This window comes from Amphiprion ocellaris, chromosome 23 (assembly GCF_022539595.1).
Source record: "Amphiprion ocellaris isolate individual 3 ecotype Okinawa chromosome 23, ASM2253959v1, whole genome shotgun sequence".
Classification (NCBI taxonomy): domain Eukaryota; kingdom Metazoa; phylum Chordata; class Actinopteri; family Pomacentridae; genus Amphiprion; species Amphiprion ocellaris.
The window spans coordinates 13,274,212-13,295,797 of NC_072788.1; the positions used below are offsets into that span (position 1 = coordinate 13,274,212).

Consider the following 21,586-nt stretch of genomic DNA (forward strand, 5'->3'; position numbering starts at 1 on the left):
CCTAATAAACATATATTTAGATTCAGCGTGACTTACACTTTCTGACGATGACACCTCCGATGTCCATCAATCCTTTTCGAATTCAGAAAAAAACTAAACATCAACTCCAGAACTTGTTTTCTTCAGCATCAAAGTCATCCGGTGATAGCTGTCTGTGTTTTGCTGCAAGCAGAAACTGCTAAAAGCTTATTTGTCATACTTTTAATGGTGTTTATTTACCGGAATATCAATACATTTTGAAAAAGGGGTTGAAATTGTGGCCAACTGCTAAACAATCAAGACAGACTGATGATAAAATATAGAATATTTACCTTTCGTTTAAGTGCAGTTTTGCAAAATGTGAGCAAAACATGGTGTAGAGACTAAACTACCTGCATGGTTGGATCTAACACCAAGCTCATCAACACACTTCCAGTCTGAACCTGTTTGATCTGCACTTAAAAGCCACATCTAACCGACATATCTTTTAATTACGCTTTCATTCCGTTGCATAACCCGTAATTTCTCCGTTCAATTTACCAATCTAGCTCCACCTTAACGTCGCGCTGGCGGCGGACTCACAATGAAAAGAAATGCATTCGTTTACATTGTAGGAAAAGCTTGTAAAAGGCTCCAACTTGGAAAACATGTTTATTTACTTTCACCAGTGTAGTCGAATGAGAAAACAGAACAGCAACAGAAACAGACAAACATGGAGATTCACTGCATTACACAAGTCAAGGTCGGTTAAGGTCGGAACACCTCTGCAACGAACAAAAAAAGTATTTTCAGACCGATGCGGACAGCATCTGAGCATTAGCGTGGTCAGACATGAGATTTGGTGCATGCTCATGTTCTTATCTGGCAAGCACATGGTAAAGATTTTCTGCCAACAACAGAAATAGGTCCTTGTGTTCTTTGTGTGTCCTGTTGTTGGGACACACTGACACCTGCTGGTTGGAAGGGAGCAGTGCAGCAGGCGGATCAGGAATAGAAGTTCACATTTTTTAAATTTTCATGCCTGTGCTGAAGCATCGTGTGCAGTTTTAGTGTCTTAAGAGTAGCTTTAAATTCACATTACTGCACTTGATCATATTTTTAATGCGGTTTTGCTTAAATATCAGCCGCTGCTAGATAATTTGTCAATTAGTTTTGGCATCACATCATCTAAAAACACTTAAGTCAAAGGGGCTTGGCTTTTACTTTCTCTGTTCCATGTTTTAAATTATAGTTCAAACGTACAATATATTATGTTTCCTTAACAGAATTTTGACCTATTATACCCAGTTGCAGATAAAGTCTATATAAAAAGTCAAATAAAAAAAGCATGGAATATTCAAATTACCAACTTGAAAGGAAAATTCAGAAATGAGTACTTCACACATAACTCGTGTATGAGAAGAGCATTATCTACAATACACTGTATGTTCTGTCATTGTCCAGTCAGATCAGCAGATATGAGAACATGACCGCTGTGTACAAGTCTGGTTGTGGAGAAACTATCATACACAATCTGGTTTCGTGTAAGTGTGTGTCTGTCTGCCTGGGTCTCATTCAGGACTCCTCTCCGTTGGCGCTTTCACCGTCATCTTCTCCTTCCTCCTGCTCGCCTTCCTCCTCATCCTCCTCTCTGCCTCTGCTCTTCATCTGCACAGAAGGGAAAGTGGAGTCAGAACAGATGTATATTAATGTAGTGACGCTTCATTTATCCCATAATTTGATTGTGTTGCAGTCTCTTAACATGTATGCGTTGTGCTTTTAAAGGAAGATAATATGGAATTACACAAGTATTATTTCACAAAACCATTTACAAGACAAAAAAACAAACATTTACTGCAATTTTTACACCTAAAATGCTAGAATTCACAGCTTATTTTTCTTTGACTATGCCTGAAAATATGGTATCTTTGGGTTTTGGATTGCTGTTCGGCATTGGGATTATATCTATAGATACACACACTACTGTTCAAAAGTTTAGGGTCACTTACAAAAGCATTTTTTCATTGAAGATAACACTAAATGAATCAGAAATCCAGTCTAGACATTATTAATGTGGTAAATGACTATTCTAGCTGGAAACAGCCGATTTTTAATGGAATATCTCCATAGAGGTACAGAGGAACATTTCCAGCAACCATCACTCCTGTGTTCTAATGCTACATTGTGTTAGCTAATGGTGTTGAAAGGCTAATTGATGATTAGAAAACCCTTGTGCAATTATGTTAGCACATGAATAAAAGTGTGAGTTTTCATGGAAAACATGAAATTGTCTGGGTGACCCCAAACTTCTGAACGGCAGTGTATATATAAAATTTTTGACATTTCATAGACGAAACTGTGAATAATCTGCATGGCAAACAGTGAATTGAGTCGCAAATGTCTTGGGTTTGTGCTTATATTGCATTTATCTCTGACAAGAAAGTGATCACAAAGCACATTGGTTTTGCTTTCAGCACATCTTCACAACATACCAGCACCGTACCAATTGCTGCATGATGGACTAGTATCACTCCTCATTGTGATCATTTTTTTCTCTGACATAAACAAACGAGTCCCACCCATCTGATTTATTCCTAAAATTGTGCGAGAGATGACACTAGCACTCCTTCTGAAAAGTTCGCTTAGAAATGCTCTTATCAGCTGCATAATAAGGCATTCCTTGGTTGGGAACAATTGCAAAAAGACTTGGAAGTACACTGCTGAGTGAGCACTCTGCCTCATCCTGGTTCCCTCCTCACCTCATCTTCATCCTCCAGCAGATCTCCCTCCTCTTCAGAGTCATTCAGGTCCTGGCTCTCTCTGTCCCTCTTTGAGCCATCCTCCTTTTTGCTGGAAGTGGATGAGTGGAGGGGAGACACTTCACCAGGCTCTGGTTTGGAGCCTTTCATCTCTGAGAAGACGGTGGGAAAATGTGACGTGCAGAGAAAGCAGACATGGATGAACAGACGAAATGTGGCTCTTGGGGATCACCAGCCTTCTAAATGCACAAAACTTACAAGACAAGTCAAAAAGATGAAAGTGCTAATTTTTGCTAGATTTAGTCAGCTTGAATCCTGGAAATTTAATACAATAAATGGAGCTGGTGGATCACATCAGAATGCATTGTTGTGACACATTTCATCAGATGAAATTCATATTATTTGAAATTTGCATTTGCATCCTCATGACTCATCTCAGTGCAGTCATATCAGCTCCAGTTGGCATTGAAAGTGATAGAATTTGCTTATGTAAAAAACATCCATCTACATGCAGCTTCCTGATGTTAGCATAGTTGAGCTGCAGAAGGAAAGGTATTAGGAGCTGCAGCAAAGCAAAGCTATCTGACGCATTAAGCAATCAAAAATGGTCCTAAAATCAAGCCAGTAAACCCCAATAGAAACTGCATCTTTGTTTAATTGCAGTTTTCTGTCTTTTATTCAAATCTGAGGTGTTGTCATTTCTTGAAAACTCACCTGACTTCTTGGTGTGGTCCTTCTCCATGCGCTCTAAGCTCTCCAGCAGGTAGTCCACCTTGTGTTTGATCTGCGTCAGCTCTCTCTTGATGGTCTGGAGATCGTCTGTCTTCACTGTGGGACAATAAGCATGTCGGTATTAGGCATGAAAATCAAAACTGAGTCAGCTTGGGTGGCTGTGGGTGGAACCTACTGGTACGCGAAGTCCTCTGGCTGCTCTTGGAGGTGGAGGAGAAGCTGGTCTTGGTTCGTCGGCTCCCTCCGCCGCTCAGACTCACCCTGGGACGCTTCGAGGGGATGACGGCTCGGGACAGCGGCGGAGGTGGAGGAGGCACCCGGGACTGGTAGGAGTACATTCTGAAATAGAGATTTCAAGAGTAAAAAACTTGCCATAGCATGTTTAATTGTTTTAACAGACACCATGGACACCTTGGCTCCACAATAATAGAAAACATTAATATCAGCCTATTTATCTTTATTTTCTCTCTAATGCATCAGTAAAATAATATTTTAAATAATTAACACTATTTGACACCATTCAACTTTGATTTAAATAAGGCAACACTGACAAACCAAACTTCCAGGAGGTAAAATAGACAGTAAACTGGCAGATAAATGACAAGTGGATTGATAGAAATATGAGCAATCACTCTTAAACATATAAAGACCAGACAGCTTACCTGTCATAGTAATCTCTTTGAAAGTCGTAGTCCAAATCAAAGGATGAGCTGCAGAGAGGGCAGATCAGATAACATTAATTAGAGCAAAACGCACTTATGTTTGATGTGCCTTTAAGTTCTAGAACTTTTTTAATACAAACGATAAATTGTTATTCTGAGTTAAGCAGTAGACACTCACCTGTACATGTCTCCTGCAGATCGCTTCACTGTCTTCGATCTGTGAGGCTTCGGCTCACCTGCCAGGTTGATATCTGAGGGAGGAAAAACACTGAGTTAATGAGGGAGAGATGAAAAGAAGATTTGTCATGCATAAGTGAAAGAAAACACATTACAGACTGATTGTTTTTACAGTTCTTTGTCTCCATGTGGTGTGTTATTTTGGAAGACAAGTGCAGATTCTACCTCTACCAGGTGGGGTTTGTAAAGAAATATTTTGTATTTATTGTAATCTGCTTGGATTACAGGACAGGTCAGAAATATCGGACCAGAAACAGCTGTTTCTATTTCTTCTCATGAAACATCGGTGTTTAATCCTTTAATGGCCGGCAGTTATGGCTATTTTCAAATGCCTGGTTTGTAGCACTAGAGGGCAGCAGAGGAACCCAGGAAAACAATCTTAAAAGGTAAATTAGACTGTTAATTGTGTTAGATGTGATTAGTTAGGTGTTTGTTTTTCAGCAAATTCGTGGCCTATTCATGGTGTTTCCCCATTTTTTGGAATGCAATCACGTATAGGAGAATAGAGAAATAAGAAAACAGAGGGCAGCTTCTGCAACATTTGCTTTGAATTTTCCATGTTGGTGACCCATCTGTGCATTATCTGTGCATTTTTTTCAATCATTTTTGAATTATGCTGATATTTTTATATTTCTTATACTCATGTAATTATCTATGCATTTGCATTTATTTTGTATTTGTATTTATTTATCTGCACTAAAAGACTAACCAATGTCACTGCAAATCGCAATGACAATAAAGATACTCTATTCTATTATTTGCTTTCCTGATAAGCAAATATAAAGGTACTGCCACTAGCCAGTTAGCTTAGCATTTGGACTGAAAAGATTAGGAGACGAAGCTTGCCTTAAACTGTCCAAAGGTAGTAAAATGTGCCTACTAGCACCTTAAACAATATTTTATTAAGTGACAACAATATCCTGTGGTGTTTTGTTATGGATTTAGTAGTCTTGCATAGCCAGACCATTCTGTGCTGTAGAATGGCCTCAGTTTTATTCTGCTACAGAGGGAAAAAACTCAGACTCTGGCTTGTCTATAGTCTTTAAACCAATTCTAAACATATTGGGCAGTGCTAAGCACAGGATGCAGCAATGGTGTCCCTTTCAAACAGAGTCAGGAGAATTGTTAAGGTGGAACATTTGGACGATGGGGAACGAACACTTTCATTAAAATGGCAAATTCATCGAAATAATAGCAAGGTTTTCTTATTGCATGAGACAAACTTTCAGCAAAATTTGAAATTTTAAGTGTGGTACATTGCTAGCTAGAAAGTAGTCGTTTCTAGAAGCAGATTCCCATGACAAGCTTATACCCACAGTCTATATCCACTGAGTTGGAACTATTGAGTCAGAAGGTTGCTGTAGTTACCAACCAGCCTGTTTGGCCAAGATTTGGTCCAGCACAGAATCGCCTACAAAATCTATAAAAATAATGTTTTATGCTGTTTTCTAGGAATCAACCATTTTTTCAGATACATATACAGATCGTTAATAATCATTGAGACCAATAACTATTATTTGTGTCAAAATTTAAAATAAGAAACCCAAAAAGAGAAAAGACAATTTGTTAATGTTTGTCCTAAAGTGTTGACAGGTTTGTGACGTGTTACTAATCCGATAAAGCTGACTGGTTGCACAAGTACTTCTTAGTGTTGTTCAATTTAAGAATTGTACATTAGCAAAAACCCATTTTAAATGACACAGCTGTCACAAATTCCTAATTTTTCTCAAATGAATTGAAAAAATAGGATGGTGTCGTGAGAAAAATGCCACAGAATTATCTTACAACGGCTGACACTTATTTATATCTCCAGTGTTAACAGATTTCAGAGTGACTTAGAAGAAGATACTAAAACCCAATATGGATTTTAAAGATTCTGTCCAGTGCCTCACCTAACACCTGTCCCACGATCATGCGGCCGTCCTCCCCGGACACGGCGGCTCTGGCGTTCCTCTCGTTGACGTACTGGACGAAGGCGTAGCCCTTGTGGACAGAGCAGCCGACGATCTTGCCATACTTGGAGAAGATGGCCTCCACGTCGGCCTTGGTGACCAGCAGGGTGTTGAGGTTGCCGATGAAGACACGGGAGTTGAGGGATCGGGGGTCGGTCTTGTTGGTCACGTTGCTGCTGGCCATCAGGCTGGAGGAGGAGGACGACGACCAACTGGGCTCGGAGAAGGTGGGTGGTGAGAGAGGAGGAGAAGAAGAGGAGGAAGAAGGAGATACGAGATCAGTATTCAGGGGTTGGTGATGTTCAGGGAAACAGGAAGGTAGAAGAAATTCAATTTGCTGATAAATCCATTTCCGTTAACTCTCACTGTAACTCTTAGATAATCTCAGCAGCAAGGTCAGTGTGAGTGTTGACCTTCAAGTTCTGCAATAATGTGGCTTTAATCACACTGCCTAAGCCTGGAGCATTGTCCATTTTGCCTGCAAATGTGGATTATCTTTTGACTCATTTGTCCAAAAAGTATCACAAAATGATGGTCACAGGTTTGCAGATCGAAGGCTGACATCTCCAGATAGCTCGTTTTGTATGTCAGCAGACCAAAACCCAAGTTGCAATGCTGTACAATACAGTAGCAGCGATTCCTCTTAACCGAGATGCAGTACATTTTTAGAGCTTTTTGCTCACTGAAATGATTCATGATCATCAAAACTGCTGCTGACAGATTCTCTGTGAAGTTAATCAGTTAACTGACCAAACATTTCAGCTTTAATAACACATTATACTTGACAACCACATGCACTCATCTATTAGGAAATGGAAGTTGTGGCGCCTACTTTCTATCTTCTACAATAGAGGAAGATTCATCAAACAGGGCAACTTTATATGCATTTTACACACACTACTTTCATCCACCATAAAACGGGAGAGAGCAGCTTCTACAAATAGATATGAGACAGCAGAATAGACAGTGTGATCGGGTCATGAAGCAGCCAACACTCACTCCATTGTGTCTGTACTCGGCTCGGTGGAGGTCTGCCTGCCTGTCTGTGTCTGTTGGAGAGAAGAGGGTCGTCGAGAAACTATGAGAGATGGGAGTCAAGTGAGTGTGGGGAGACATCTACTACACCTCCAAAAAAGTTTCTCGGAAAACCCAAGAAGAGCTTAAAAAGAGGAGGAGGGGGGCTGATCAGGAGGTTGTAGGAGGAATGTCAAAAAGAAAAAAAAAAACCTGTGGGATAAATGGTTGGTTGTTATGACAAAAGCAAATAATGCATTTCTGTACAATTTACTCACTTGTAAGCATGTATAAATGTAATAAACGTCACCTACTATGTCTCTACAAAGGGTGAAAGTTGCACTGCTTGAATTATAAAGTTTGATCATTTGTTGTGGTGTTAGATTTACTTTGCACACACAAGTCACAAGAACAACCTTTTAGGCACGAATGGAATTAGAACACTATCAGAATTGGATCCTAATAACAATTTAGGAGCCTACGTGTGCATTGATCTAATTCTCATGTTGATCCCTTTGAGTTCCTGTCAGTGTTGGTGAAACTCTGATAAGAAAATGCAACTTTAGATCAGTTTTTGTTTCAGTTGCACCCGTGCAGCTGAGATTTCTCTCTCCTGCTCTACATAAAATCACAGTGTCTGGACCAGAGATGGAGGATCTTGCATTTAAATACTGCAGAACTACTCTCTTATAAGTGAGTCATGCATTTAAACGTATACTTGAGTAAAGTATCAGCATCAAAATATACTTCAAGTACCAGAAATAAAAGCACTAATTTAGCAGAATGACTTTAATTTTGAAGCTAGAAAGGGTGATTTCACAGCTCCAGAAACCTTATCTGCTGGTTAGCTTGTAAATATCCCTCCAAGGATTAATTAAGGTTCATTATAGTCCAAAACTATTACATCACAATCTATTTCTTGATTTATATTAAACTAAATATGCAGTACATAGTGCAATATTTGCCTATGAATGACAGTGAGGTACAAACAGAACTATCCAAGTAAACCACAAGTAACTGAAAATGGTATTTAGATTTAATACTTGAGTAAATGTTTTTTTCCATCCCTGGTCTTGACTGATGCATCAGGCATGTTAATGTGTTGTACAATTAGCAGTGCAGCTTGTCGAGATGACTGTGCATTAGTCCCAACCACTGCAAAGTTATGCAACACTGCAGGAGGGGAAATCTCCAAAAATCATGAACGCAGGTGTTAAACAAAGATAAGAACTATCAGGTGCTTTTATTTTGTCCACCAACTGTAGATGAATGCATTTGAGTAAACCGCGGCTCTGCTCATCAACCTTTTGTGTGTCCATCATGTACTTTTTTTGCTAATTCCCTCTCAATCCTGAGAGTGCTTCATCTTATTATCAACCACTTCAGATGCTGCAAAGCCACATCTCACCTGCCAAACACACGGCAGCGCTGCCAGCCGGGCCGACCCAGCAGCAGGCCTCTCCCTCTCCGGCCGGGAGCCGCTAGCAGGGGATTACATGGTTTTTGCAGCAAGCTGCGTGGCCAAAGCTTAATGCTCGGCTGCTGCTCTTCCCTACATGATTTGGCCGGGACGTTTCTGGTGCTTTGGCAGGCTGACAGGGTGTCTACAACACCGGATGTGATCGGGAGGGGAGGCGATCGCAGGCCGCTTAGCAAATGTTTCTAATTCTTTGTGGCGTGTTGGGGTTCAAGAGGAATATCCAGGGTTTAGACACATGCGCTCTACGGGATTTTACTGATAAAGGCTTGGTGCTGAACAAAACCAATCAGGCTATGTCGCTGGACAAAGAGAAAAGCTAGTTATTGAATATTTTAATGTCTGGTATTATCAACACAGTAGGTGGACAAAAGAACACCTTGCACTTAATAACACTGTGGACCAAACAAAGAGCAAGCTTTTAAAATCTGATTTTGTACAGACTTTGGGATGTGATTTAGCACATTAAAATTACACCAAAAAGGTTGAAAAAAATACATAGCATTTATTGCAGGCCTGTGATGTTGGATTGCATGGAAGCGTTACGTTCCCACAGTGTTTTGATTCCAAATTCAACATTTTTGCACATATAAGGGTTCAGTTATAATCAGAATTAGGGAATAAATGCAGTCTGTGGCAGTTGAAAGTAACTTTTCTTGTCATTTGCCTCATCTGGGCCTTTCTGTACAGGACTGCCAAATAGTTTAAATACTTTACAAGCTTCTGTTTCATTCTAAGTTGCAAGTGGGTTCATTGCTAACATGTCTCTGGTGTGAGAGAGTGTCGGGTTTAATATTTGTGCTTCAACTTTGAAAGTCACCGCAGCTCTCCGGACCCATGCTTGAGGACAGACGACATGAAATGACAGGAAGAGCATCTCTGCAGTGGGAAGAGATATGTCACATTTATGCAGCTCTGTGTGCACATGTTGTGTTTCTTTAATACAGATTTAGGAAGTAAAGATGCAGAGAACGTGTGATCTTAACAACAGGAGCTGTCGTGATCTTGTTTTCAATCAGCCAAATGATGATGAATATGTAAAAGAAAGCAAATGAAACTTCAAATCTGTAGAATTTGCGATTGATAAAAGGGCAGAAAAAGTCATTATTTAGAGATTAAGTTAGTAGTTGATGGGATTCTGTTAGCATGCTGCTGCTTTAATGGGGAAAATCTTGGGGCTGATAATTGTGACATTATAATCAGGAGCTAAGCCTCCGAAAGAGCAGGTAACATTATGTTTATATGAATAATGGACCAGATTTAAATCCATCAAATGACATGCACACTCACAAAAACAAAATAAAGAAGAAAAACAGCATTACAAAGCAAAGGCAGAAAAAAATGGTTTCATTTTGCCTTTGTCAATATCAGTCCTTAAACTGAGGACTTGAAGTTAATAAGCAAATAAAATGAGCCACAATCCAAACTGATTCTCTAATAATTATCACTTAACATTTGATTATCATCAACTGGGAGAATAGGAGGCTCAGTTACGAGGCCATGAGGGTCAAACAGTTTGAAATTTAAGCAGCTCGATTTTCTACTTTCACAGCACAAAAAAAAGAAAACACTACATGCTATTTGCTCCAGGAAATCCAAATGGGGGAGAAATGGGCTACGTCACAAAGGGGTGAAAGCAAAAGTGGAATATATATATATATTTAAAAAAAAGATGCAAAAGTTGAGGTGAAAAATAACCCAAAAAAAAAAAAAAGGTTGAGACCAACTTACGATTTGTCGCCGCTGAAAAAAGTGGCTTCAAAAACTAAAAAGGGGGAAACAAAAAAAGGTAAAATTAGAAAAGAATTCTTGAAAGTTTTTAAAAATGAACTCTTAACATAACAAGCAGGGGAGGAAATGTGGGACAAAATATGAAAATTTATCAGATTGTAATGGCTTCTAGCACATTAACAAAATGACTTGTTTGCTAAGAAACTCTATTAAGTTCCTCCTTGACTCAGATGTTTGTTCATTTTGAAATTACAACTTAAACAGCAAAATATTTTAGTTGATTAATATTTATCAGAAAAATACTACTGACAAACAGCATCGTAATAAAAAGTGGAAAAGTGCTTCTTGGAATATGTGAACTTCATGTGTTAGAAAATTTCCTTTAGATTATTTTTAGAATATTAATTTAACACCTTAAACCACTGGAATTTGCATGTATAAATGAAAAGATTTTGAACAAAGATAAACTCCAGAGCTGCTGCTAGCAATCTGCAAAAAGACCGAAGTTAGTTTTTACTTTAAGAGTACTTATTTTATGAATACTCAAGAATTTAGAGCTGCTTTGTTTCCCTCTAAGGCTACAGCTGCTACTGTTGGAGAAAGCAGGTGAATTAAGGTGAATGAGGCACAAACAGTGCCAGGGTTGGTGTCTCCTTTGTGATCTAAAGTGACACCGTGCAGCATCATCAGGAGCTCAGCTGGGAAATCAAAAGGTCATGCAAAAAGTAAAAGGGAATGGAACTGATTTCACTGCATTTTTCCCCCCACAATCTACTAAATCTGCAAACTGACACGAACCAATATGAGCAGTAAAGCATCAGACAGTGGTGTTTGCTGCAAAGTGCACATCGGCATCACCAGTCTGAGGAAGCTATTTGCCCCTTTTTTTTTTTTTTTTTCCACGCTCCTGCCTGCCCTCATACAGGGGTCAGAACAAAGGGTCAGCTATGGAACAGCGCCCCCAGAGCCTGGAGGGACTAACGGTCAAGGACACTTCCAGAAGGACACCCTTTTGAGGGGCCAAGGGAAGCGGAGGGGGAGATAATTTTGGAGGGGGCGCCGTCAATCCGCCCTGCAGTCCTACTGTAAAACTTTGCTGCACATTTGGATGAAGGGGGTTTTCACAGATCGGCATACAAGTGAGAAAGCTGTAAGATAATAAAGGCAAAGAAGGGACAAAGCGGTGTGGTAGTCTCGGCCTGCTGTCAGGCCCCATCTGCAGGACTTCTTCCTGGTCTAAGCAGCCGCACAGCTCTGGTTAAACTGCTACTCAGTGAGTGGCTTTCTCTGCCTGCAAATAAACTTTAATGATTATATCAAAATTACCAAATGCACAAATCATGTCGCCCCCAATGCTATAGAAACCCCCCCGCCGTCCATGACTGCACAATACATCAAAACACTGTTGAGTTCCTTCAAAAACGCCCCATTTCTCAGTGGGGGAAAAACATCTTGCCTGAAAAATGACATCACTCCTGAGATCTGCTGCAGAAAACATACTGCCTCAGCACTGCCAAAATCACAGAGAAAATATAAAAAGACGACCCAATGTCAACGACTGCATATCAAGTTTCAAGTTGGGGGGGGGAACGAGAATCAAAAACAAAATGTAAAAACATATTTCCAGAAAAAGGGGCGACCCGTTTTGAACACTGTCCACAAAATCCTGGCACATTCTTCCATATTTCTCTCCATGAAAACGCGACCACACTCAGATAAACAACAAGGTAACACAGCTTCCCTGAAAAATCTTTCGAGTTTTTAAAGTGTCTTATTCGAAAAACAAAAGCAAAAAGAAAAAAATATATCGCTGTGAAAGCTACTTCAAACTAGTTTCTGCGCAGTTTATGCTGCCATCACAAAATGTACGCCACTAAAGCCAACACAGTCTCGGGAAACACCAGCCAGGAAAAATGCATTAAAAATAAAAACAAAAAGTCCCAAAGACGGCTCAAAGTCAGGAAAAAACAAAAAAGGGAAAAAAATCTCTCGTGTAAAAATACTCACCAGGAGCTTAACACTAAAAATGAGAACAATTCAACGCTCTTTCTACTTGAGTAGGTAAAGATCCGCTTACGGCTCTGCTGGCTGAATGTATCACCTTGAAACCAGTGGACACGAAATGGCGTCGACTCGTACTCACAACAAGACGGTCACGCCCTGTACTGGATCCCCGCTTCTGATTGGATGTTTTTACCGCCCTGTCTAGATTTGCCCTTCCCTGATTGGCAGATGCCCTTGCCAGTTCCGGCTCATGAATGACGACATCCGTAGCCTAGGCTAAACTCCATTGATTTGACTGAATAGCACTTAGAAAAGAAGAAAGCCCAGTTATTCCAAGTATAATCGGAATATTAGCCCAATCAGGATAAAAATTCCTCACGTAAGCACTTCAGTGGGAACAGACTGACCAATTCTGTCCCCATCCAAAGGAATTTTCAATCAGATTGACTACTTATTGCCAAATAATTTTGTAAAACACTTAAGCCAATGTTGTTAATTGTTCCACATTTTGTAAAAGAAAACTCTCAAGATAAACATGTTTTCAGTGGCTTTTGGTTGCTCTTCATGGCCTTAATATTTGAGTCTTTTATAAAAATAAATAAATAAATAAAAGATGATAATACAATTGTATTGATGTTGTTAAAAATGCATTTACTTTACTGTATAATTTGATTTTATTTTTAAAAAATGACTATCCTGTTTTCTGTTTTGGTTATTTGCAGAGTTTTGTCACTACCTGTCTTAAATCAGTCTATTAATTTTTTAGACATTTTTAAAAGAAAAATGTAAAGATAGACACATTTTCAATGACTTTTGATTGCTCTTCATGGTCTTAAAATTTTAGTATTTTATGTTTTTTTTATTTAAAAAAGGTACAAGTGATGTTTTGTTTTTTAAAATTTAATTTTTTTTGTGTATTTTATTTTATTGTACAATAGTGCTGGGCGATATGAACATACATATCGTGAGAACGATAGAAAAGTGTCTATCGTGCCATTTCTCTTCTATCGTTTCTATCGTTTCTAACCTAATTTTATCAATTATTACAGCAAATTTATCATTAAATAGCCTGCGACGATTGTATTAGTGTTTTCTTGTCACTATGCATACTCTAAGTTTATATACGTGAAAATAAAGTAGAATAAAAAGATTTTTCGCAAAGAAACTCCGTCTTGTGGTTTTTGCGACATGACGCTGCTTTACGTTACTTAACTCATGAGTGCTGAGCGATGGACGCGCAACAGGTAGGGCTGACCCGAATAGCAGTTTCTGGGCTCCGGATATTCGGTCCCCTCCTTAACGGGGGTGGGGGGAGGAATTTGACGGACGGACGAAGGAATGACTTGAATATTCGGTTCGGTCCGTGAGGTCAGAGGCGGCGAGCTAACGGAGGAAAGAGCCGAATTTTCGGCTCGGTTCGTAACGCCCCACGGGGGGGTGGGGGTGGAGGTAGGAGGGGGCGAATATTCGGATCTCAAAATTAATATCCGCATACCACCATGGGGACCGAATATTCGGATATTCGGGTCCAGCCCTAGCAACAGGTTAAAGTTTCATGGAGAAAAGTAAGCAATGAAATTTTCTTCAAACGTTTCAGAGAATAACTGAAAACATACTTTGTTGTGGTATATCGTCATATATATCGTAATCGTGATATAAAATAATCCATATCGTGGTATATGATTTTTTCCATATCGCCCAGCACTATTGTACAACTTGATTTTTGCAAATTATTCTGTTTTCTGTCTTGGTCATTTGCACATATTTTGCTGCTACCTATTTTATACCTTTTTATTATTTTTTCAGACATTTCTTTTAAGAAAAATCTCAAGATATGCATGTTTTCAAAGGCTTTTGATAAAAATATTAAATTTTCTTTATTTTATTGTACAACTTCATTTTACAAAATTGGATCCTATTGCCGTGGTTATTTGCTGATAGTTTTGTTGTTACCTGTCTTAAAACAGGTACAGCACTTTCTCTTCTTTTTTTAACTCACAATTTTTTTACATGTGACACATTTTATTACTCATTTCATTGCATTTCATTAGAGCACACACACACAAATGCATCATTTTAAAACATATTTTAACAAAACATATTTTAAAGCATCTTTATTTTAAACCTGGATAAAATGTAATGGCCTGTGAAGTTTTACGTATGTGTCCATTTCTTACTGTTATTCAACACAGTGCTGCAAAAATGTAACCACAATGTAACGTCATAAATAATCAGCAATGACTGAATGATAAAGGGGCAACCCGTTGGCTTTGGAGCAATCAGCAGGGTCACCACTTCAGCTTCCGGGAAAATGGACCTGAGAAGCAAACAAATAAGAGATCACATATGATAGAAGTCACTAGAAGCAACTTGCGTTTCAGAATGTGTGCATCGTATAAAGTACTTTGGATCCTCCTGCGGCTTCGAGGCAGAGTGACATCCAGCCTTGAGATGGAGTCAGGTGTTCTCAGCACCTCCTCCAGCCGCCACTGCTCATCATTTTCCTGCTGGATCAACAATGAGTTAACAAAATCTGCATGATAACAAATAGCTTTTTTTCTTTCTAATTGTGTGGAATTTTTCCCTGAAAAAGCATCTGAAATAGGAACCTGTGAAGGGGTTTGTGGATGTTTCCTCTTGTGTACAGGTGTGCTTGGACCTGGACTTTCGGTTCCACTTCTCTGCCGTTCCCGTTCTCTCTGCTGGAGGACAGCCTGCCGTGTGGTTCTGTACTCCAGTGAGAAGTTACTGATGGTTTTACAGAAGTCCTCCGCTTTGGTGTCTCTCACCATGGATCGGGAGTAGCCGAGGAATAGGAGGAAAGAGTGGAACCTGGAGGAGCAAAAATGAACCAGAGAATAACATTTTTTCATTAAACTTTAATTAAAACCAATTTTACAGTTTGATAAGTCACTTTGGGGCTATTTACTGTTATAGCACCTGTTGATGACCCGGCGATGAACCGCTCGCAGGACTTTCAGTCTTTCCTCGCACTCTTTCAGAATCTTCGGCAGCTTGTGGCGGAGCGAACCCTCTGAAACTAAAGCCTCATCACCTCCTCCTCCTCCTCTCTTTTTGTCCCATTTTCCTCCTTTCCTCTTTTCCTCAGCCTTGTTCAGCACCTTCAGCTGCTCCCATGATGCTTTGCACAGGGTCTCTAACTGAGTGAAGTTGGACTGGACTTGGGAGTAGTCGCACTGTAAAGATTAAGGAAGGATTTGCGCATCATAAAGTTGAATCACAGTGAAATGTTACTTATTTTTGACTCTAATTGGTGTGATTGATTTGAAACTGCATATTTTTGTTACATTTTAAACTTATTTAATAGATTTTACACCTATCCATCCATCCATTATCTATACACCATTTAATCCTCATTATGGTCACAGCGGGGCTTGGGTCTATCCCAGCTGATATAGGGTGAAGGCAGGGGACACTCTGGACATTTCAACAGTCTATCACAGGGCTACACATAGAGACAAACAATCATACTTGCATTCACACCTACAGTCAATTCAGAATCACCAATTAACCTCAGCATGTTTTTGGACTGTGGGAGGAAGCCGGAGAACCTGGAGAAAACCCACGCATGCACAGGGAGAACATGCAAACTTCACGTAGAAAGATCCCAGGACAGGATGTGAACCAGGGATCTCCTAGCTACAAGACAACAGTGCTAACCACAGAGCCACTGTACAGTCACATTTTACATTTAATCCACAAAATTAGCTGCAGTAAGTTGTATTGATCTTTTTCTTTCAGCTTTTGTTGTTTCATCCAAATACTCCTCCTTTACCCTCAGGCACACTGTGACATCCACACTCAAAGACACACACATGGATGCAACTACACACCTTGCTGGCTTTAGTAAGAGCCGTGATGTCAGAGTAGAGGTCAGAGGATTGTGGGTAGAGCTGCAGCAGGAGCACACAGACGTGGTGCAGGAGGGGCTGGCGGGTGTGGGTGTCCCTCACCTGAGACAGCTTCCCCAGGTAGCTCAGCTCAAAGCCACGGGCCTTGAGGTAATACAATGTGTTGTGAGAATCGTGGGAAAGGAATAAAGCACTTTAAAGAGGAATATAAAGAAAGTTCACTCACTTTACATCCATTGAGAAAGTTACCGATGGCGAGCACTGTCGCCAGAATACACCTGAAGGTCTGGCTGGCTGCCAGTTGCTCCATGGCCAACTTCAGATGGAAGAGAGGTTCAGCAATTTCCTGTTAAGACGACAAATGCATTTAAACGGCATTGTGGAGATTCATATAGAATAAATGAGCCTTCAAATCTGTTTTTTTTTCTGGTGACATTTTTGGTAATGACAAGTCATCACAGTGGTGTTTTTGCACCAGGATATTACTTGTGCAGATTGTGCCATGCTGATAATACTCCGTTTTTCACTTACTCTCTCTACAGAGTCATAGTCCAGAGCAAAGGTCCACAGCTGAAGCCTGGAGCTCAGGTGAGGGATCTCCCCCAGAGTAAGCAGGCAGAGCTCAGCCTGGGCCAGAGGGCAGTGAGGGTTCTGGGCCTTGGCCTCCTTGATCAGACAAAGTTCTTCTTCTGTTGGGATTAAAGCTTGAAGACGCTGTTTTATAGAAAGAATGTGAAAAGAGATTAACTAGCACCGCTTTCAGGTTGAATTTGTCACATAGATATAAGGGAAATGAGCTGCCCTTCCAACCAAAACAAGCAAAGGTTTGGAAAAATCCTTACAGATCCTTCACACCTTGGACACAGTATTTTCCAACTCCTCTGGGAGGCGCTACAGAACTCTGTACACCAAAACTACACAGGAGCTGTTTGTCTTTTCATACCATCATCTTTATAAATATTCATAAATTACAGTCCAAGTCTCATATGTGAAGCACATTGTTGCAGTTTGTACATCAACACTCTTGCATTTTACGTATATTGTTCCTCTCCTATAAGCTGCTCGTAAATAATTTACTCAATATGTAGCTTGTAAACTGTGTATTTTCTGTAATTTTGTGGACTTTGTCTGTGTGTTCTCTGCATTGCTCATGACCCACCAACAACAGGAAACACATTTTTTGCTAGTACGACCACATACTTGGGCAAAAAAGCTCATTCTAAATTCAGAGGTTAATCAGATGCTAAGTCAAAGAGGACTTGGCCTGTACTGCACCTGAACGTCGTCTCTGTCCAGCACACTGCTGTCCATGCTGTAGATAGCAGGGGGGAGGAGGCGAGGAGGGGGGAGGCTGCTCAGTGCAATGGTTATGATGTTACTGCGCTTCATTCCCAACACTGAGACTGATGGCTGCTTCTGGGTTGGGATAAGAAGATTAGAAGGCAGTAAAATTGAGAAATTAAAACAGCTTATACGATAGGTATTCGCAAATCAGATTAACAAACATTTCTGTGGCTGTATTTGCCTATTTTCGGCCCTTTTAGTCCTCCAGAAAGAGCTTTGATACTGTGAGGGGGTTTAAATTTTTGCAGCAGATGAAAACGTGAAACCCCAAAAGTGTTTCAGAAAAAAGGTATTTAGACTTCCTTTTTGGGATCTTGAAGAAGTTTCCCCTCTGCAGTCATTATAGAGGATCCAATCAATAAATAATATTTCGGCATTTCTCCAGCTAACATTTTGAACTATCGGTCTCTGCAGAATCTCAGTCACTCTGGTCATTGTCATCCTAAGAGTTTCAGGAAAACACATCTTAACTTCTGTTTTTGGTTCTTGGAGTGATTTCACTCTCATCCATGAGGCATTTTCAGTTTTAATTGACTGATGGATAGTCCCAGATGTATATTGTCACCCTCAAATCCCCTGACTAATGACCCATTTAGACTCAAGACTCATATGTCTTGAGGTGTGAATAGTTGTGAAACTGAAATGTCAGGGGTAACTTAAGACCATAATGGTGGTGAAACTTACTGGGGAAGAAATCTCAATTTACTTGATTACTGATTTCATAGATTCACTTTTCTGTTTACAGATGGCTATTCCAGTTTAACATAGATGATTTCCTTCACTCCTCTTGCAAATCATTGTTTTCTTTATTTACAGTCTGTACATTGCAATTATAACATCCCTGATCTGGCAGTTGCATCAATATTTATAGCTTGAGGTATGTGAGTCTTGCTTTTAAATGCATTGGCTATGGGATTTGGGGGTGACAGTAAATATCTGGGACTCCTCATCACTCAGAAATGAAGAAGCCTCTTGGATAAGATATGAAACATCGTCAAGAACCAAAAGGAGCAACCCAGTTGTCTTTTATTTAAGATCTTTGTACTACACATGAAAACTGATACAGAGCCGCATGAATAGACCCAATCCATTAGCTGCTCTGTATTTTCCATAAGATTAAACCAGACACTGTAGAAGGTAGAAATCGATTCCTGAGGCATTATCCTGTCTCATCACTCTCACCTGCCGTCCAGAAACCACACTTAAACTGGTGTTATTGCCCTTAGATTCAAACAAGTATTCTAGCCGGTTTGTGTCCAAATGCACCGGCTCAAGTCCGGCCCAAATAGTCTGAGTCCCAAAGCGAGTCATCCTGGGAAGTGGAGCCAGATTCTGCAGTTCCCTCCAGTGGAGCTTCAAGGTGCGACTTTTTGTGGTGGCACCTTTAGGGGAAGCTGAGGGCAAACAAGGAGGAGGAGGAGGAGGAAGAGGAGGAGGAGGAGGTGGTGGTGCTGGGGCGACTTGCAGACATGATGATGATTCTTTGGATGTATGAGTTCCCTCATCCTCTGTACTGTCCTCCTCATCCCAGAGGTCTGAAAAATCCAAAGTGTTGAGGCAAAGACGTGCAGCTGGTGTTAGGAACGAAGCCCAGGACTGGTCAAAGTCCCAGGTGATGTCCTTGGTTTGCTCGGACTCCTTCATTGATCCAAGTTGTCTCTGACTCAAAAAAAAAAATCTTTAGATATTTAATAGCATTTTGTTCTTCAGAAAAGCTGATTCCAAAAAGCACACTTCTTCCTCATGCTTGAAAAAATTAACATCTTTCTGATCTGATTATGTGAAAGCCACATTTCCTTATGTTCCACACAGAAACAAAACTTGATTTCTTCCTCTCCTCTTCTTACTGTGCAGTCAGCAACCCCCTCACAGACTCTGTGTATCCATCTGAATGTCTGTGGATGCTCTGCCTTACTTGTCCACCACAGAAGCGCATAACTCAAACACCCAAAGCACAATTTCTGAACCACCTCTGGGTGTTCTCACTGCACCGTAACCTACAATTGCCTGGGGGTGCAGCGATTGTCCCTTTGAATCTAAAACAGCGAGCTGTGTTTGATCCAAAAGTCCACTGTTGTCCTGTTGGTGCGCCAAAAACCTGCAACCTCAGTCAAAGGGAAAAAAAATTCCGCTGAGTTTTAATGGGCTGTGTTTAAGTCCTGACTCCAATTTTGAAGAGAAAATCCAAGGAACGCCTTTGTACAGCGTTTCCAGAATATTCGAATGACGCTCCTCTGCATTTATCCCCTGACTTTCATGTCCCTGAGTGACACTGAGTGAGAGTTTTAGTTAGAGAGCAAGAGAGAGATGCATTGGTCAGTTGGTGCATCAGTTTGGGTTTATTTGAGTTGCACCCTTTCCCTTAATTTCCTTATCGAGGCTGCATCTCCTGTTTGTATTGCTACTTGTGTATACACAAACGTCTCTATCAGCCTCTGAGGATCTGTTACTTCCCTCTTCTTCTCCCCCATGAGCACATAAAAGAGTACGATTTACAAAGTTTTGCACTGTATTTTTTTCATATTGCATGCAACTTTGTGGAAGACATATCTGCAATCAGTAAAGCTGCACGGATGGAGCAGAAACATACGACGTTTCAGTGTACAACACATGAAATCCTGATTCCATGATGCTTCTTTGCACATTATATGAAGAGACGTTGTCCTAAAATGCAAATCGTGCAGCAGTGCATGGGCAGCAGTGCTCAGCAACATCGTAAAATTGAAATAACACTCTTTAATAAAACATGACACTGCGGTGCTCATGATTTCAAAAACATTGCAACTAATTTTAATTAAGAAATGTGAAAAATATTTCTGTAAAGGGTGTACAACACACACAGTATATGGTTGTGTTTTGCAGGGTCATTTTCATGGTCGACGTGCAGCCCTAATGAGGATCCCTCCCTCTGCCATTAGGTCTCTGCTAATTATACTTTATCTCACTCAGTGACCCTGCTGTCTACAGGCTGCAGTGGGACTCAAGGGACATTAGGCCAAAATGGGCTCTATTTGCAAAGCATTGGATCATTTAGCATTTATTTATCAAGAGAAAGCTTGCAAACCTGCTGCAAAATTTAGATAGTAAATGCTACGTGGGAGTGGTCATACAAGCAAAGTCTTTGACCTCTAAAAATACAGTTGTGACAAGTGTTAATTTGGCAAAAATTCAGTTGCCAGACATAATCTCAACCTTCCTGTCAGTATTTTGATGATGACAGAGGGATTCCCAGTGACATTTCCAGTTGATATATTCTGGTAAAGCTGACTGGGAACTTCCTAGCCTCTCTGTGTATATCTGTGTGGTCGAGATTGTACAAAGAAATGTGTGCATCTCTTCTCAACGGTTTCTCTGTCTGTCTCGTCTGACTCCCTCAGGGCCAAGATAAAGATCAAGGCAAAAATTACATGAAATCATTTCCAGTTTGCTTTGAGAGTATTAACTTGAAGGTCGGGAATCAGATTTTTTTTTGTCATTTAAAAGGATGATTTTGAACTGGGACACTCACCACATGGAGTTTTGGGAGATCGATGTGTTGGTGCATAATAACCAGATTATTTTTGTTGTTTTAATTATGCTAGTGTGAATTACTATTAGCACAGTTCAAAAGTTGTTGCTTTAAACCCACAAGTCCACTAAATTATTGCATAAGTTGTGTTTTGAGCTTTATGTAAGTTTCTCCAAATCCTATCATGGCAAGATCTTGGATTCAGTTCAGATCATTCCACACATACATTTGAATTTTTTTTCCCCCCAAGCAACTGAACATCTCATTTTCCTGAAAGACAATTACATACCGGTATACCACACTGGTGCTATGCGCCACATATTCATCGCAACAATG

At 40.2% G+C, this 21,586-nt stretch overlaps 2 protein-coding genes across 9 annotated transcripts in view; both read right to left on the reverse strand.

Annotated features, from left to right (window-relative positions):
* Positions 1-611: 611 nt before the first annotated feature.
* On the reverse strand, positions 612-12,631 carry LOC111576683 (heterogeneous nuclear ribonucleoprotein C). Of its 2 annotated transcripts, XM_023282497.3 has the most exons (10): positions 11,979-12,514; positions 10,523-10,556; positions 7,300-7,378; positions 6,241-6,512; positions 4,290-4,362; positions 4,112-4,159; positions 3,625-3,788; positions 3,432-3,545; positions 2,718-2,869; positions 612-1,626 (listed from the first exon to the last, which is right to left on the reverse strand). In XM_023282497.3, the coding sequence occupies exons 1-10, from the start codon at positions 12,018-12,020 to the stop codon at positions 1,534-1,536; spliced, it is 1,071 nt and encodes a 356-aa protein (XP_023138265.1). In that variant the 5' UTR covers positions 12,021-12,514; the 3' UTR covers positions 612-1,533. The 2 variants fall into 2 exon arrangements, with proteins under 2 accessions (XP_023138265.1, XP_054864038.1); XM_055008063.1 differs by lacking the exons at positions 7,300-7,378; positions 11,979-12,514 and adding an exon at positions 12,530-12,631.
* Positions 12,632-14,366: 1,735 nt separating this feature from the next.
* The window catches only part of si:ch211-63p21.2 (FH1/FH2 domain-containing protein 1), a 31,294-nt gene continuing 24,074 nt past the window's right edge, over positions 14,367-21,586 (reverse strand). Inside the window, exons 1-9 of one of the 7 annotated variants that reach the window (XM_035953884.2) lie at positions 18,925-20,082; positions 17,674-17,814; positions 16,930-17,112; positions 16,625-16,744; positions 16,381-16,542; positions 15,467-15,723; positions 15,136-15,358; positions 14,931-15,033; positions 14,370-14,843 (exon numbers count right to left, since the gene is read on the reverse strand). In XM_035953884.2, coding sequence (XP_035809777.2) covers positions 14,815-14,843; positions 14,931-15,033; positions 15,136-15,358; positions 15,467-15,723; positions 16,381-16,542; positions 16,625-16,744; positions 16,930-17,112; positions 17,674-17,814; positions 18,925-19,386 — 1,680 coding nt within the window. In that variant the 5' untranslated portion in view covers positions 19,387-20,082 and the 3' untranslated portion in view covers positions 14,370-14,814. Of the gene's footprint in view, positions 15,359-15,466; positions 15,724-16,380; positions 16,543-16,624; positions 16,745-16,929; positions 17,113-17,673; positions 17,815-18,924; positions 20,084-21,586 lie in introns of those variants that run through there. The other 6 variants (XM_023282520.3, XM_055008055.1, XM_055008056.1 and 3 more) reach the window with 6 other exon arrangements.

What these genes read in the sequence shown, in the direction of transcription:
- LOC111576683 (XM_023282497.3), bottom strand. Translation starts at nt 12,020, where the DNA reads ATGTTTTCTGCAGCAGATCTCAGGAGTGATGTCATTTTTCAG. An exon ending in TTTTTCAGCGGCGACAAATC is followed by an intron (nt 7,379 to 10,522) that starts GTAAGTTGGTCT and finishes CATCTCTCATAG; the next exon opens with TTTCTCGACGACCCTCTTCT. An exon ending in GGACCACACCAAGAAGTCAG is followed by an intron (nt 2,870 to 3,431) that starts GTGAGTTTTCAA and finishes CCGTCTTCTCAG; the next exon opens with AGATGAAAGGCTCCAAACCA.